The 15377-nt window shown below is 34.7% G+C and overlaps 1 protein-coding gene across 6 annotated transcripts in view; it reads right to left on the minus strand.

Annotated features, from left to right (window-relative positions):
• Positions 1-15377, minus strand: part of DPY19L3 (dpy-19 like C-mannosyltransferase 3) — a 39653-nt gene that overhangs the window by 12863 nt on the left and 11413 nt on the right. For 4 of the 6 annotated variants that reach the window (XR_012996282.1, XR_012996281.1, XM_076349175.1 and 1 more), the window contains exons 5-15: positions 15229-15350; positions 14883-15028; positions 13169-13292; positions 12248-12382; positions 10641-10772; positions 9469-9570; positions 8570-8643; positions 8168-8326; positions 6525-6647; positions 6063-6174; positions 5438-5494 (exon numbers count right to left, since the gene is read on the minus strand). Coding sequence is in view for 4 of the 6 variants with exons in the window: in XM_076349175.1 (XP_076205290.1) it covers positions 5438-5494; positions 6063-6174; positions 6525-6647; positions 8168-8326; positions 8570-8643; positions 9469-9570; positions 10641-10772; positions 12248-12382; positions 13169-13292; positions 14883-15028; positions 15229-15350 (1286 nt within the window). In the remaining 2 variants the exon portion in view is untranslated. The remainder of the gene's footprint in view (positions 1-5437; positions 5495-6062; positions 6175-6524; positions 6648-8167; positions 8327-8569; positions 8644-9468; positions 9571-10640; positions 10773-12247; positions 12383-13168; positions 13293-14882; positions 15029-15228; positions 15351-15377) is intronic. The other 2 variants (XM_076349177.1, XM_076349176.1) reach the window with 2 other exon arrangements.

The following is a 15377-nucleotide window of genomic DNA, read 5'->3' on the forward strand; positions in this document are numbered from 1 at the left end:
CTAAAAGTTGCCACCAACTGTGACTGTTGTGCATTGTATCTACTTTACAAGCGAATAATTTCAGTTCCCTGGACTATAGGATGAGTGTTAATGTTTTAAGTTATTTCTTGACAGACCAAGCTTTAAGAAAAGGAACAAGATGAAGAGGCATCATGTAACAGTTCAGTACCTAACAGCCAAGCTATTAAATAATGCTGATGATTACAGGAGAAGGAAAGGCCCTGGGAATTAACATTAAGTTTGGAAAGGCAACTTACAACTAAATAAAAATAAGGTAGGAAATCTGTATCAGAAGTTAATACCATTAGATGTGCTGTGGATGCCATTAATAGCATTTCAGAAGTTTGAATTAAAAGAGAACCACTGAAGGAAAAAAATGAAAGTGTGACTGAACGGCAACATCCAATAAACTATCGGGGGGAAAACATTTCAAAATTTACTGAAGACAAAGAATACATAAATCAAATTTGGAGGAGAGAAATAAGGATTGAAATTGATTCTGAAAAGCTTAACCGTCCCTCAAAAAAAGCTAACAGAACAAAGATTTATTTAAGGGTTTCTTGTTGTTTAAGCTAGTGAATATTCAAAGGCAAAAGGGAGCAATTAAGAAAGATAATGACAATGCTAATGACTAACTGATTGCTTTGCATCATTCTTTACTACAGAGGGTGTTGTGGTGATACCTATTCCAAACCTGCTTTCTTTAGATAATAAGGATTGCTGGCTTGCAAAGTGAAATGTCACAGGAAAAAGTGCAAGAAAACCCGCCTGATAATCTAAAAAGCCATAAATCATCCAATTTAGATAATATTCATCCAAGAGTTCAGAAGGAATTTGAATGGGATGCTGCTGAGCTAGTTAGCAAAAACATGCATTCTTTCACTAAACTGTCATTATGTAGGAGGACTGGGGAGCAGGAGATATAACTGGGCCAATTAAGATACTTATTAGTTTAACTGCTTACTTGATACATTTGTTGAAGTAATACTGACTGGTAGATTGAGAAACATCTAAAAGATAGTTATGGCAGTATCACAACCTTAGAGTTTTGGGAAGTACAGTAGTATTATAATAGCCATATTTCTGCTCTTCAGAAGATCTCTCGAGAGATTAGTAAATAAATTAAGCAGTTGTGAAATGAGACTGTAGAGTCTCATAATGAATCAAAATTGCCTCTCTTCATTGCTGAACTACCCTGGATAGCTAAACATTTTGAGAGCTTGGAGTCCTTCAGGCTGGAGGCAGAAGGAAATGAGCTCTGCTTTGCTTCTAGATCACGCTGCAAACCTGCCCTGCAATCTACCTAGAATCTAATGACACTGTGCCATCTACTGAATGCTGGGACTATTATATGGCATTAACTAATCTATATAGGTTTTTCAAGTCACAATGTGATACTACTGCAACTTTTGAGTGAGTACAAGCAGTTTTCACTGGAGGAAAATTTTGGTAGTGGGGCTTGCTATTACTGAATTTAAAAAGAGAATTCTGAGGTAGCAAAATTTTCAGGTAACACTACATTTAATTAGTCAAGCCAAGAGAAAACTGAGGAACTTCAGGAGTTCCAAATACAATAGGACAACAATGACAAAGTAAGTAAAAAGTAAAGCATATGAAAATATGGACCACTAACACTGATATAACAACTTTGTCTTGTAAATCAAGTATAGGTCAGATTAAGAAAAAGTGTACCGTGACACAAGGAATGGATAAAAAGAAGAGATGGAATATATCAGATTCTTTAGATAAGTAAAAGGGGATGTAACAAACTGTTCAGAATAATGAGTGGTATGTAAACGAGGTTTCCAGCTTGTAACATGCTGGTCTCTGGGGTCAAAGTCTTCAGGAAAAGAAGCCTGTTGTCAAGTGGCTTAAATTAGCAACACAGGGATTTCGTTCTGGACTGGAAAAATCTTAAGGACTTGTAATTTCCAAAAGGCTTAAAAAACACTTGCATAGGAAAAGGTAGTATGACATGTTATTGCTGACTCGCACCAAAACCAAAAAGAAAGCCAAGAAAATAGAAAGGTGGCATACTCTAAACTGATAATGAGGAATATTTTTCCTAAGGTATGTAATTACTCATTTAAAAATATCACTAAGACCTAGAATCTACACAAATAAATGAAATAATAAACTCTGAACTTGATGACATGACTATAGAAAGAACTTGAATTATTAGGAGATTTAGATACTAAAGTTGTTACTTGTTCCCCCACTCTAGCTCCTTGGTGGAAGTAAGACAATTTTTAACTTTCAGGAATAAAATTAAATCTTTTGTGAGTGAAAACATTATCCTAACTCTCTATATTGCAGAAAGATTTCAGCTTTCTCTTTCACATTTGTTATCCCTCTGGCTCATGATCATGGATTTCATCCAGTATAACAATGCTTAAGTTTCTTACTGAATGTCTGGTGTGCTTTGGGTTTTCGGTGTACTTTGATTTATTAATAGATACAATCCCCAAATATATACATTGAGGATATACACGTGACAATTTTTAACTCAATGGCTGTGATAAGACCCCAGAGGTTTTTGAAAGCCTGCAGCTTTTCCCCACAAACCACCTACCTTTTTCATTCTAGCTAGAAAGTCCCGAGTTAAGACAATTGCGCTAGCCACAAACTTGGAGGTGCTGAACAGTCCACTGATGATTATGGGAGTTCAGTACTTCTCAAATACAAGGACACTTATTTTGAATGCAAAAAGTATAAGCACTAATTCTTTGGCCTCTGAATGTAAGTGAGAAGCAAGTACTACTACATAATTTATAGTTATTTTTGGCCTAAGAATGAAAATTAAGAATCTTGGAGAAACAGGATTAGATACTACGAAAAGAAATAAACATGACATTTTCTTTTGTCATTTCTTCTACAGACTGTCAAGCTTACAAACTTTAGGTTTAAAGGACAAATACATACAGTACATACAGGGCACTCTTCAGTATAGCCGAAGACTGCTCAGATCATTGGTATACGTTGCGCTATGTGCTGCAATAAATGTATATGTTTGAAGCAAAAGGACTTGGCTGTGATGAAGATAAAAATGCAGTTTGAGAAATTATATGAAGGGATAGTTTACTAGCAAAGAAAAATCAAGATTATTGGGCAAAGCCAGGAACTAGAGACTTGCTGAAGCTCAGGAACTAATTTTAAGTACCAACAGTTTATTTAGGAATGACTGACATACAAACACAAATTGATGGGTATTATTCTGTTAAGAAGTTAAATGCAATGGACACAGATACAGCTGAAATCTACCTATAAAGAGTATGAAGTGAAACATAAATAATATTTAGTACTGCATTATATACGTGTTGTGTTATCTGCAGCACAGCTAAAGTATGCATGGAAATACTTAAGCACTTTCACTTTATCACAAAGATGAAAACTTATGTAAATAGAAATATAGATGTCTTATAGGTCTCAAAACATACTGTACCTGAAATCTGAAAGATAGCTAGCATTGTAGCTGCATCTGTATATCAATAAATTACTGTTCAAGTGATGTGTTTGGGACTGTAGTAACCACATGCCTCAAAAGAGGCTTTCATTAGCTTATTCAGGATTAGGTTAATAATCCCATAAAACTCCTATTTTGAGGAATGGCACTAAAGAATAGTTCTTCTGACAAACATAACCATAACAGGTAATGAAATACAAAATTGCCCTACTACTAGTTCAAGAAAACAAGCCATGATGACCAGTTAACTTTGTGGTGAATATGCAAGCTGCTCATGCAATCTGAGCAGTCACAGTGCATGAACAGATAAATTCTTATCTGGAAAGGAGAAAGATAAGTAAATCTGTTATCAAAATCTACTTGCGCCGTTTGTTTTTTCAAAAGGTTTTAGAGAGAGAATATATAAACACATTCCCACAGAAGCAATGAATACTTTCTAGATCTCTAGCTGTAAGAATTTTTATTCTGACCATTGCCAGGGAATCTGGTGACAAGTTTTATCTTTCTGTCGGGTAGGCTTCTTTCCTGAAGGCTCTTACAGCTTTGCAGAAAAGACACACACACAAAGATATCCACTCCTCTGGCAGCTGAACTGCAAGAACTGACTTAAGACAAAAAAATACTGAGAGGTGATGTATTTCTTTATTCCCACTGAGCACTTTGAAAAATGGTATTTTTAATGTCAATAAAAATTATTTCCTATATTTAGAAGAAACACAAAAATGATGCTTTTCAGGCAGACTGAGCACAACTAATGACTGATCTAAAGCCTATGAAAATCAGTGGCTTCTGTTGACTTCAGAATTGAATCTGACAGGATTTAGGAACTTCACATCTGCTCAGGAAGAGTGGGAGGAAAATTATTCCTAGTTGATCTGTCACATTAGACTATCTATTAGAATGTCACGCTTTTGGCATCACCGACGTCAAAAGAAATGGCATTACTTCTATCATTTTCAGAGACGATGAAAATGGTAAATGACTTCCCTAACCAGCATACCAATGGAAAAAAAAATCCTAAAAAGTCCTCTAGCAGAATAATAAGAAAATGTAAGTGGAATACGTCAGTGTAACTTTACTAAACAAACTGTTACAGTCTTTTTTTTGACTTTTCGTTTCACTGTTTTAAAGGGGGGAACAGACTTCCAGAGTGAACTCTATTAGCAGCTTTCTTAACTGTTATGCTTTACTACTACCTTTTTAACTTTAATAATGAAATTCACCTTGAGTTTCTCTGAAGGTAATTATTTAACATTATAAGGTAACATTATTTAACATTTAATGATTAATTATTTTCATCTCATACTAGGTATTGCAGAAATCAAAGCAGCATGCATTTTTTGTCTTTATAAATACAGATTAAAAGAATGGTATGCCCATTAAATTAATGTTCTAAATCTCACTGCTATGACAGGCTGACAGACTAATGATCTTGTACATTTTATTATTTTAAATATGTTTCATATATTTACATTTAAATGTTTGACAATAATAATTTGTTTCTGGGACAGACTGAAGATAACGTAAGTACTTGACTAGTTTAACAATTGTGTACTTTAAAACATATGAGATGAGGCACAGCAGTATAGAACATTATGATTATTTCTGCTCCTACAATGAATCATTACACAATTTAACATTCTGCATCTTACCTGCAACGTAGTTAAAACCAAAACAGACAACTTACATTTCCATAAAATTATGCATTTAAATAACACCTGGTAACTTACACATACAATCAGACAAACATTTCTATCTATGAACAACTACTTTGGATCTAATGAGCCCAACTGATCCTTTACATACAATTTCATATGCATAAAGGTACTTGCACTTCAGGCAGTCTATCCCAATTTTTAAAACTCAGCTATGAATCTTGTATGTAATTATTTATAAAACAACATCCCTTTATGAGAAAAGGAAAATTCCATGCAACTAAAAAATGCCAAAACATTAAGAAAAAAAAATTCTTACCTTATATGAAATGTATAGTAATGTAATTATCGGTATAGAATACTTAATCACATGGGTCTAAGAGAAATAGCAAAAAAAATATTGGTTATTCTGATGATACATTTATTTGGATAGACTTAACTTTTAATGTATTGATATCTGACATATTTATCATGTGGTGGAATTTAGAGAGTTTGAATTTTAAGACCATATTCTGATTTTGTTTTCAAGTAAAACCCTTATTTACAGACCCATCACAAATGATGTATTTATATCGACATACTTAAATCTATCTTCTACAAAGTGGAAAACACTGTTTCATTCAATATAATAGACTGTAAAGGTCTTCTCAGACCGCTGATGATTTCTTAATATGGTGACTAAGACTTTTTTAGTAAAATCGTGGTTATTTTTCATAGCCACATCTATATTGCCATCTAGTGTATTCAAATGGAATTTTTTAATATATAAACCATTAGAAAATACATTTTACTTACTAAATTTATACAAATGTACTTCAGAGATATCCAGTTTAAGAGGACTACAAACAATATTCATTTCAGATGTCTTATAATTCCAAGTCTTGATTTGGTTTAGATACGGAGCAAAAACAAATTTCATGAAATACTGTAAGTATAGTGCTAACCCTCTGTGATGTGTAGAGATGAATGCACTTCAGGATAAGTTTCCATACTTCCGTACTGCACAGGCCAAAAGATGCAAATACACACATGTGGGATGTCCAGAGGTACTTCATTCTGGAAGAATACAGACAAGTTTTTGCTGATCATCTGGAGCTTTGCTAAGCCATGTTGATGAAAGCAGTTATGTTAGAGAAATTCTGAACACTGTTTTCTTGGACTCTCAGGACTCTGAAATAACTGAGTAAAACACTGACTTTGCACTTTGCTATGTGCTCTTGAGAACATCTCTGCTCCCAAACATTCTTTTTGGCAGAATTTTGGGAAATGCCTCAATCTACATGCAGAAACACACCAGGGAAAGAAGGTTCATGATCCCATCAGTTTGTGGTCAGCACATTTTACACTTCTATAAAAACATACTCAATCCTCTAAAAAAGCCTTTAGTAGAATTAAAAAAAATATACCTCATTGTGCTTAATGCCAGACATCCAAAAAGAACCGTGTGAATTAAGTTGTAAGCAGCATCAGGCTTCAGTGTTATTGTGCATTCTTCCATTTTTTCCATGAACTGGACTTGATTTGAACCACTAATTAAACAGAAGAAATAAAAAGAGTTATATTAAGTTCTGTAACATATTTCATATAGTTGTCTGTATTTTAAAAAGCATTTAATCCTTCTGATGCTAAAGAGCAATACTACTACCAGTCCACAATCTTCTATTGTATCTATAATATAATTAAGCCTGATAGCACCAACTTGATGCAGCATCAGGTATTTATTTTCACGTCTAGTTTTCTGGAAATGCAATGGGTTTAAACGAGCTGGTTTAGAATGAGATAAAATTGTTTACAGAAAGGCATGCTTGGTTTATTGCTTGAAGCAGCTACTCCCACAGGGTTCACAGGGCTTTTGATGAGAGTGAAGAACTTAACTGTGTTTTGCGGGGTTGTGCTGGTATATCTGGATGCTACTAAAGCCATAGATTGGAAGGAAATTTACAGAAAAGAAGTGCTGAAAGGACTGGTTATTGCTTGGCTAGTCTTGTGAATGTATGTGGAAGGCTGATCAAACAAAAGAATGCTTAAATGTCTGGGGTTTTTCTGGTTTTTTGGGTGGGGGATAATTGACATAACTGGGCAGTGTTAAAAATTAGGGTAATGTTTGGGATTACATTTAGGATTACAAAAAATAAGAGCTGCAGAGTCTTTTGTTTGTTTTTAAAATTGATGGACGCAGTAAGTTTTTTAAGAGGCTGGTTGAATAGTACTAAAATGCCTTACAGATGATTATGACTTCATAATTATCATAACACGGTTTCGGAATGTCTTAGATCCTCTCCCTCTCCTTCCCCCTCTCTTTCTCCCCCTTTTATCCTGTTTTCCATAAAATCTATGATGAGTGGCATTAGTTATATGATACTCCTTGAATTTTTGCTTAATCAAGTTTTATATCATCCCTTCTAACTTTTGCCCAGGTTGTAAATGTAAAACTGAGAGGTCTATAGTGAACCATTTACTTTTTTTTAAAATAGCAGTTCAGTACTAATTTTCTTCTAGTATTCTGTAAATACCTCCAAATCCTACAGACTAGCTACAGGAACTGGCAGCAGTGATGCACAGTTGCAGTCCACCATGCCTGCTTCTTCACACAGATCACAGGAAGTTCCGCACAGTCTATCCTTGCTCATTTCTGGGCAGTTTGAGGATAGCACCGGGGAAATCTTTGACTGGGAGTGCTTTGCACAGGGAAAATGGGATGAACTAAAGAAACTAACATTGTTTTCTATAAAGACGCTCTTCCCCTGCTTCCCCTCCCCCCCCAAAAATCCAACCAACCCTATGCATATTGCAAAATTTTAACAGCAAACAAAAGAGCTTGAAGGAATCTAGGGAAGAATGTTTCTTTGTTTAGTCTCGTTACATCCTTTGCATTTTTAGCTTTAATAGGAAGTTACTTATTTTGCCTGATCTCTCTATTATATGTCCTACTGTCTCCTTAGTACCTGTGGAAAGTAATACTGTACGCTGCTGTATTCAACTGTCAGTTCTTTAGCCTGTTGAAGAGAAAATTGATAAAAATGTGAATTATTTTAAAAACACATTTTACCTGAGGTTCTGAAAGGCAACGATTACAGCTGCTACTGTCATAAGGAAGAGAACAAATACGTAGATGTAAAAAAGTAATGTATCCGAGAGTCTTGAAAAAGTATTTAATGGTAGTAAACCAAAAGCTTCTTCACAAAGATACAGGTTAGCATCAAAATCTCTAAAGAAAAAAGAATAATCCTTGTCATCATGTATTTCATAATGCGATGTCAAAAAGGACCAAAGTTTCCTTTTTTCCAAGAAATTATAAAGCCACAGTTGTACAGATTATTATGAAGGAAAATATATGACATAAACATGAGGTAAAAATCCAAGATTTATCATCAAGATTTTAAATGAGAACAACCTTGTGGCTTGACTTAATGAAGTCGTACTAAAAAGCAAAATTGCAGCTAAATCATACCTTGTTGCCCCAAATCCAAATTTTGCTTTCAGGAATTTGAATATATGTTCATCTGACTCAAGATTAAGGCTTTTCTACAAAGGGGGGAAAAAGAAAGGAAATTATATTTTAAGTATCAAAAAATTAAGCTTCACACAGTGAACAGTTTTTTCATCATTTAAACGAAACTGTGAAGCAACACAGGCTTACTGAGATAGGGTGCTTTGCAATCAAATAAACATTCAGTTTGTAATTATGGTCCTGTGGTCCAAAGGGCAAGTTACTTACTTTTTAGAGTATCTATTAGGGCTAGTTTCTTATTTACAGATAAAGATTATCCAGAACAAGTTGGTTTTAGCTGTATTTTTTATTTCAATGACTTATCATATCTTAATGTGATACTTTTAATTTCCACGTGTACTAAATTCTAATCTGTTGATATGGATCTCTTGAAAAGACTAAAACTCAAAAGCAGAAAAAGTGTTACTGTCACTAATGTCTGCAGACATCTCTGTGCACAAGAAGCAACTAAAAGTATGGTATGGTCTACAGCATTTTTGTAACAAGTATCCATTTTTAACTGCATTCATTGAAAAGTAAATTCAATTAAAAACTTTGCAAATGCTCAGCAGTATCAAATGCAGTATAAATCTACACTTGTTATAAAATTACAGGTGAGGTTCAAGTTACAAATATGTATTCAATTATTTGGTGTTAATTTATGAAGCTTTAAGAATGTGTTTTAAAATCTATATATCAAAAAGATTAGCAAAACGATCTTTCATTTCTAAAATGCAGTCTCTGAAATGCAGTGAAATCTCATTGCAATTTTTATTTAATGATATTACTGTAGATGGTTAACAAATAGCTTTTAACGTAATACGTTTTGCAAGTTGCTGTATTAAAAATTATTTGCTTACCTTGATGAATTTATTTATAAGGAGAGTCAAGCACAAGACTAATAGTACATGGAGGATAAGCTTCCCAAGCCTATTAAGCAAGCCACCCTTTTTTAGGTTTTTCTAGAAAGAAGGTAATATTAGTATTTCAGTACATTTGTATGTATTTGGAACAAAAGCAACACAGACTATTTGAAATAGCATATCTGCTAGGCTTGATCAGGATCAAATTTGTATTAGGTTCATGTAAGCAAAAATGTATACATAACCAAGTATCCAGAATAAAGATATATTTCTTCCACAAAACTGAAGGGACAGTATCATAAAAACTCCCCAGTGTATTGATCTGGCAGAGTTTTGTAACTAGCCAAACAGCCTTCCTTCAGAGGTGGCCCCATTATATTTATGCAACTGCTGGCACCCAGAGCAACTGTGGTTGTGTTCCAAGATTCCCCTAATTTCAACACTATTGTGTGCCTTTTGAAATATCTATTCATTAGACCTTCCACCTAAATATGGCAAAGGTGGCTTCTGGCTCTAACTGTCAGTTGATAGGATTTTGAACAACTTTCCAGTTCAAAGCTCCAGACCTGAGAATGGTTCTTTGACTGCTCACAGGCAACTCGGAATAGGTGCAGATATTGTCTAACTATAAAAAACACAGTCCTAATTTTAAAAGGTCACGAATGAGAGACAGCAGGAACGGCCCTGTAAGTTCATATATTCTGGTTAGACACTGTTGTCAATGCCAGTATCAGAAAAAAGAGAACTGTAAATACGGGAAAAAAATCCTAATCTTTGAAAGAAACAATAGATTTCAGTAAGCTGAATTTGACATGTGCCTAGTTCTCACAGAATATTTTGTTGGAGGCAGATCCATAAATCCAAGACAAGTCCTGCTGAAACAGGTGTAAAGTCCGTTTATGCAATTTTTTTGCAGGATCCAAACTGCAGCTTGCACAATCATAAATGTTAATAGCAATCACAGAATTATGGTGTCTGATGTGCTTGGTTATGCTGTAGTTAGTGTAATTGAATTCATTATTTGATCATGCAATGTTTTTGTTGCTTTACGCTATAGTAATTCTTCTAATTAGTATTAGTAATTTAAGATTATAATGCATATAAATTACTCATTTACCTATATATATCACACTGTTTATTCAGTACTACAAAAATATTTCGGTACCTACCTGGATTGTTCTTGCTATCAAGACAGAAGCATTAAAACTTATAAGTAATGATCCAAGAATCATAGAATTAAAGAACTGTAGGACACAGACTAGCAGTAATGCAGAAATCTGAATGATATAGAGCCACGTAACCTGTAACAATAATGAGATTTTTATGCCTACAAAACTTTAGTCATAGCTGCTTTGCTTTGAATATGTTTTCTAAGTTATTTCAACATCAATTATTTTTACAAAAAAATGTATCATCTTGCACTAAATCATTACACCAAAAGCCATTACTATATCCTTTCTATATTTATGTCCTGAACTAGTTCGGTTAATATTTTATACCTATCTTATACCTAGGGAAGCCTCATGCTGTAATAAAGCAGATAAGTTAATTGCAGAGTGAGGAAAATATTAATTACTTAATATTTGGAGATGTTTTGTATTTTCTTTAGTCAAAGAAGTGTTTCTGTAGCCTCTCTAATGTCTTTATGACTAAAGAGTTATGGCTCAGTGCAGTTCAGCAATCAGACATCAGCTGATTTCTCTAACTTTTTTATAATAGTTTAGTATAGTCCTTTTTGAGCTATGCTAAACTATTACGAATGTTCAGCTGAATGCAAACACTAAAAACCAGCTGATTTTCTGACACAGTGGTACCAAAACATAAATTTTACCTGACACAAAGATCCTGAGTTCAGTCTTGTGTTACAGCAGCGGTGTAAGTCAGTATCAAATGGCCCAACAAACCCCAACAGTTTTAAGTAGCACTTTTTGGAAAATTAAGATAGAGTAAGAGTGACGCAGCAAGTCCATTTTAGTATAATTCAGGATGAAGCTGGTAATTTGCCAACTTTTAAGGTAGCTAATTAGTCACATTAACTGCTAACTTCAGCTTACATTTGCAGATATAATGAAGAGCTTAGAAACTGTTAAATAAACCACATTTTGATATGCAGCCACCATAGTAATTTTCAGTTGTGCTGGTTTTGGCTGGGATAGAGTTAATTTTCTTCATAGTAGCTAGTATGAGGCTCTGTTTTGGATTTGGGCTGGAAACAGTGTTGATAATACAGGGATGTTTCAGTTACTGCTGAGCAGGGCTTACACAGAGTCGAGGCCTTTTCTGCCTCTCACCCCACCCCACCAGCGAGCAGGCTGGGGGTGCACAAGGAGCTGGGAGGGGGCACAGCCGGGACAGCTGACCCCAGCTGACCAAAGGGATATCCCACACCATATGACGTCATGCTCAGCATATAAAGCTGGGGAAGAAGAAGGAAGGGGGGCGATGTTCGGAGTGATGGTGTTTGTCTTCCCAAGTAACCGTTACGTGTGATGGAGCCCTGCTTTCCTGGAGATGGCTGAACACCTGCCTGCCGATGGGAAGGTGTGAATGGATGCCTTGGTTTGCTTTGCTTGCGTGCAAGCAAATGGTGTTGTTCTGAGTATTCATTTTTACACTTGCAGTATATACACTGTGATTACTTAAAAGCACAAAGCAGTACAGCGTATAATCTGTATTACTTTGAGCATCCAGGCCACTGGTTAGTAAAATACCTCCAAAACTGTTAGCTTTATGATAGAAAAGAAAAACATTTGGTTATTTCCAAACATAATCTTACCTTTGCTGTGGGAAGCATGTCAAAGCAGTCCAGTATGAACAGTGCCAATGCTTGTATCAGCATCATAAACTGATTAAATTGCCAAGTCAGGCTAAAGAGAAATGTTGCTATGAATACAGCCGTAACTGTCAATCTCTGGAAGGAGGGAACGAAGTTTTATTTAACTTCATAGTTTCCTTCATTAAAAAACAAAACAAACAACCAAAATCCCCAAAAATACCCCAACAAAACCAACCAAAACCCACCTTAATTTGGTTTTATTTTAAATCCATTTTTAAAACATTAATATGAGTTTTCTAACTGCAGTAACTGCTTGGAGGATAATGAACACTTTTTAGAGTTACAGGTTCTTGTATTTATGCCTGTATTTTACCATTTTAATACCACTTGCAAGAAAATGGTGAGATCTCAAATAGTTTCAGCCCATAGATTAACATGCAATATGTGTTTTACTATGCTATAAATAGCAGTTATTTGATCAAATTGAGGAGTAATAACTTAAGAACTGTTTGTCAAAAAAACTGTATCACCAATTTGCTTTTATTCTTGCAGATCAGGACAACCTCTTAAATTTGTACAACAAATGAAATCAAAAGAAAATCTTTAATCCTTGTGCTTTACAAGCTCCTCTCCTGCCCACTTTGTGTTACTCTCATGTTTTCTTAAATACACAGTACTGTTGTCTTGTACTCTTTAGAGCTTACCTTTATTTTTTTTCAGTGCTGAGTATATGTATTCCTTTGTATTTCAACCACATCTAAATTAACAGAAGGCTCATCTGATTAATGTTTTCAACATTGTGATTTTTGTGTGTGTGTGTATATCCACTGCTGTAAATGCTTATTAAGTATTTTGTCCTAAGTTTTATAGACAGTTTTCTGATACTAATTTTACTGTGTCATACTTGTTAGAAATACTCACTTCTTGAACAGGCTGTAAATGAGTTCTGAGTAGGTATGTGATGGCTGCTATCTGAACAGCAAAGAACGGTAATGCCCAGTTCTCTCTTAAAGGAATGGTAAATTCTACTCTTGTAGTATCTGTTCTGTACAAAACAGAGTTTCGTAAATTTAAAACAAATAAAACACCAACTTGGTGACAGAGAAGTTGCAAAGACAGGCATCTTTGTGGTATTTAAACTACTTATAAAAATGGAGGCTCTACACTCTAGTTCCTTCAACATGCCCAGCTCTGAAAAAACATCATTATGAAGGTTCTGCAAGTCATTTAAAATATGTAATTTAAAAATGAACAAACAAACCCCAAACCAAAAACTCCCAAAATCCAGCATGTGGAGTTTTCATGCCACAGGTAATTTTACTTCATTTTTTGGTTTGCAAAAAGCACACATAAGAATAAATAGGTATCAATTTCTTCACTGTGATCCCAGTGCATGGGATTTGAATACTGCTAAACTGGTAGGAACTTCTGGTCATTTTTTGAATGTTCTAACATAAAAAGTATGTGATGGAAGTTAGTAAAAGCTCCTCAAAGGGCAGTCATTTACAAAACCTGAATTAAAAACAAAAAATAATTCCCTTTTTTCTTGTGTAGAGAAAACGTTTGCTAAAAAGGAAAGTAAGCAACACATCTGAGACATTCTTAGCTGGATGAAAAAAATGTCTAAAATGGAGTTACTCAGTAGCCTCAGATTTACTTCATCTGGACAGAAAGTCTTTATCCAAATCAATTCGATGTACTTGTTCTATTTGCATAAAGGATAACAAGCTTCCATTGTTCATGAATTATTAGAAAGATGGACAGAACAAATCTGCTCCAAATATTCTGTAAATGGAAAAGATGACCTCATGAAATAAACAAGTGAACTACTGCACATTGCATGTATTTTTTAATTACTTTCATCTTTGGAGAAAGAAACGTTTTACCACTATATACCTATAATTATTCTGTAATGGACATGCTTGCAGATAAACTTCTTTACAGCTGCTGATTAACATATCAAACAGTTTTGATAGAACTGACACTGTACTTTTATTTTCTTGATTAATTTACAGTTAACAGCCTATGTCACCAGTCTTAGCTTCATGCCAGCAGCTTACTGCTGGCATAAAGCCAGTTCTTTAGTTTTTCTCTCCAAGTTGAGAATTCTTCAAGTGATAAAGCACTAGAACAGCTCAATTACCATCTTTATTCTTGTGAGTCTTAGTGCAGATGTCTACAGGAATAAGGGAACCGAGAAGCTGAACTTCTGATGATCTTAGGTTGTTGAAGGAATCCCTGGAAATTGGGTGTGGGGCAGTGAGGAGAGACCTGAAGGACATATATGCAGGTGTCTAACACCTAAGGGATCCTAGGCTGGAGAAGACAGGGTACATCATCTGGAGATCCAGACACATCTGAAAGATGTAGTCCACTTTCAGAGACCAATTTAAGCCAAAATTTTCTACTCAAACTTCTTGAAACTTTATAATCCTAGTCGGCAATGTCAGCTCATTTCTGTTTATTTTCTGATTATTTTGTATTATTTAAACATTTTTTTCCATTTTCTGGCTAATCTGGAGAGAGGCCTTATAGTTCCATTTTTTGTCCAATTAATCATGCATTTGAAGGTTTAATGCCTTACCTTCAAAATGAGGTACAATTTTAGAAAGATCAAATGTTTAATCTCACTTACCTGTTTGTAATATACCAGCAAGCTGCCAACAACCCTGAAAGCCATGTTCCACTAAGAAGCCAGCTTGTTACATACAGAGCAATGACATAAACTGCCTGAAGTCCAAACAAAGTGTAGATATAAAAATAAACGGGCTCTAGGTATTGCTGTAAAACACAAGAATACTGATGTTGACATAAAACACTCTTGGGGGGGACTATACTTAATATGAATTAGGTTTTGCTTTTACAAATTAAAAAGGTATCAGGAATATTTCTAATTAGAAAATAACTGAAAAGGGGAGCTATGATTCACTGGGCAATCTTCATAATGCACTTACAATCTAAAGCCATAAATAAATGCCTACCTGAATTGGAAGAATCCTATACAGAATGCTGAGTAACACCTCCTGGTAAACATTCATTCTTTCAAGTATGTTAATTGTCCTCACAGATTCAGTTTTATTGTCATATACTAAACCATGTAAACCTTAACGATAAAGAGAAATTGAAATAG

The sequence above is a fragment of the Aptenodytes patagonicus genome, chromosome 11 (genome assembly GCF_965638725.1).
Source record: "Aptenodytes patagonicus chromosome 11, bAptPat1.pri.cur, whole genome shotgun sequence".
Lineage (NCBI taxonomy): Eukaryota > Metazoa > Chordata > Aves > Sphenisciformes > Spheniscidae > Aptenodytes > Aptenodytes patagonicus.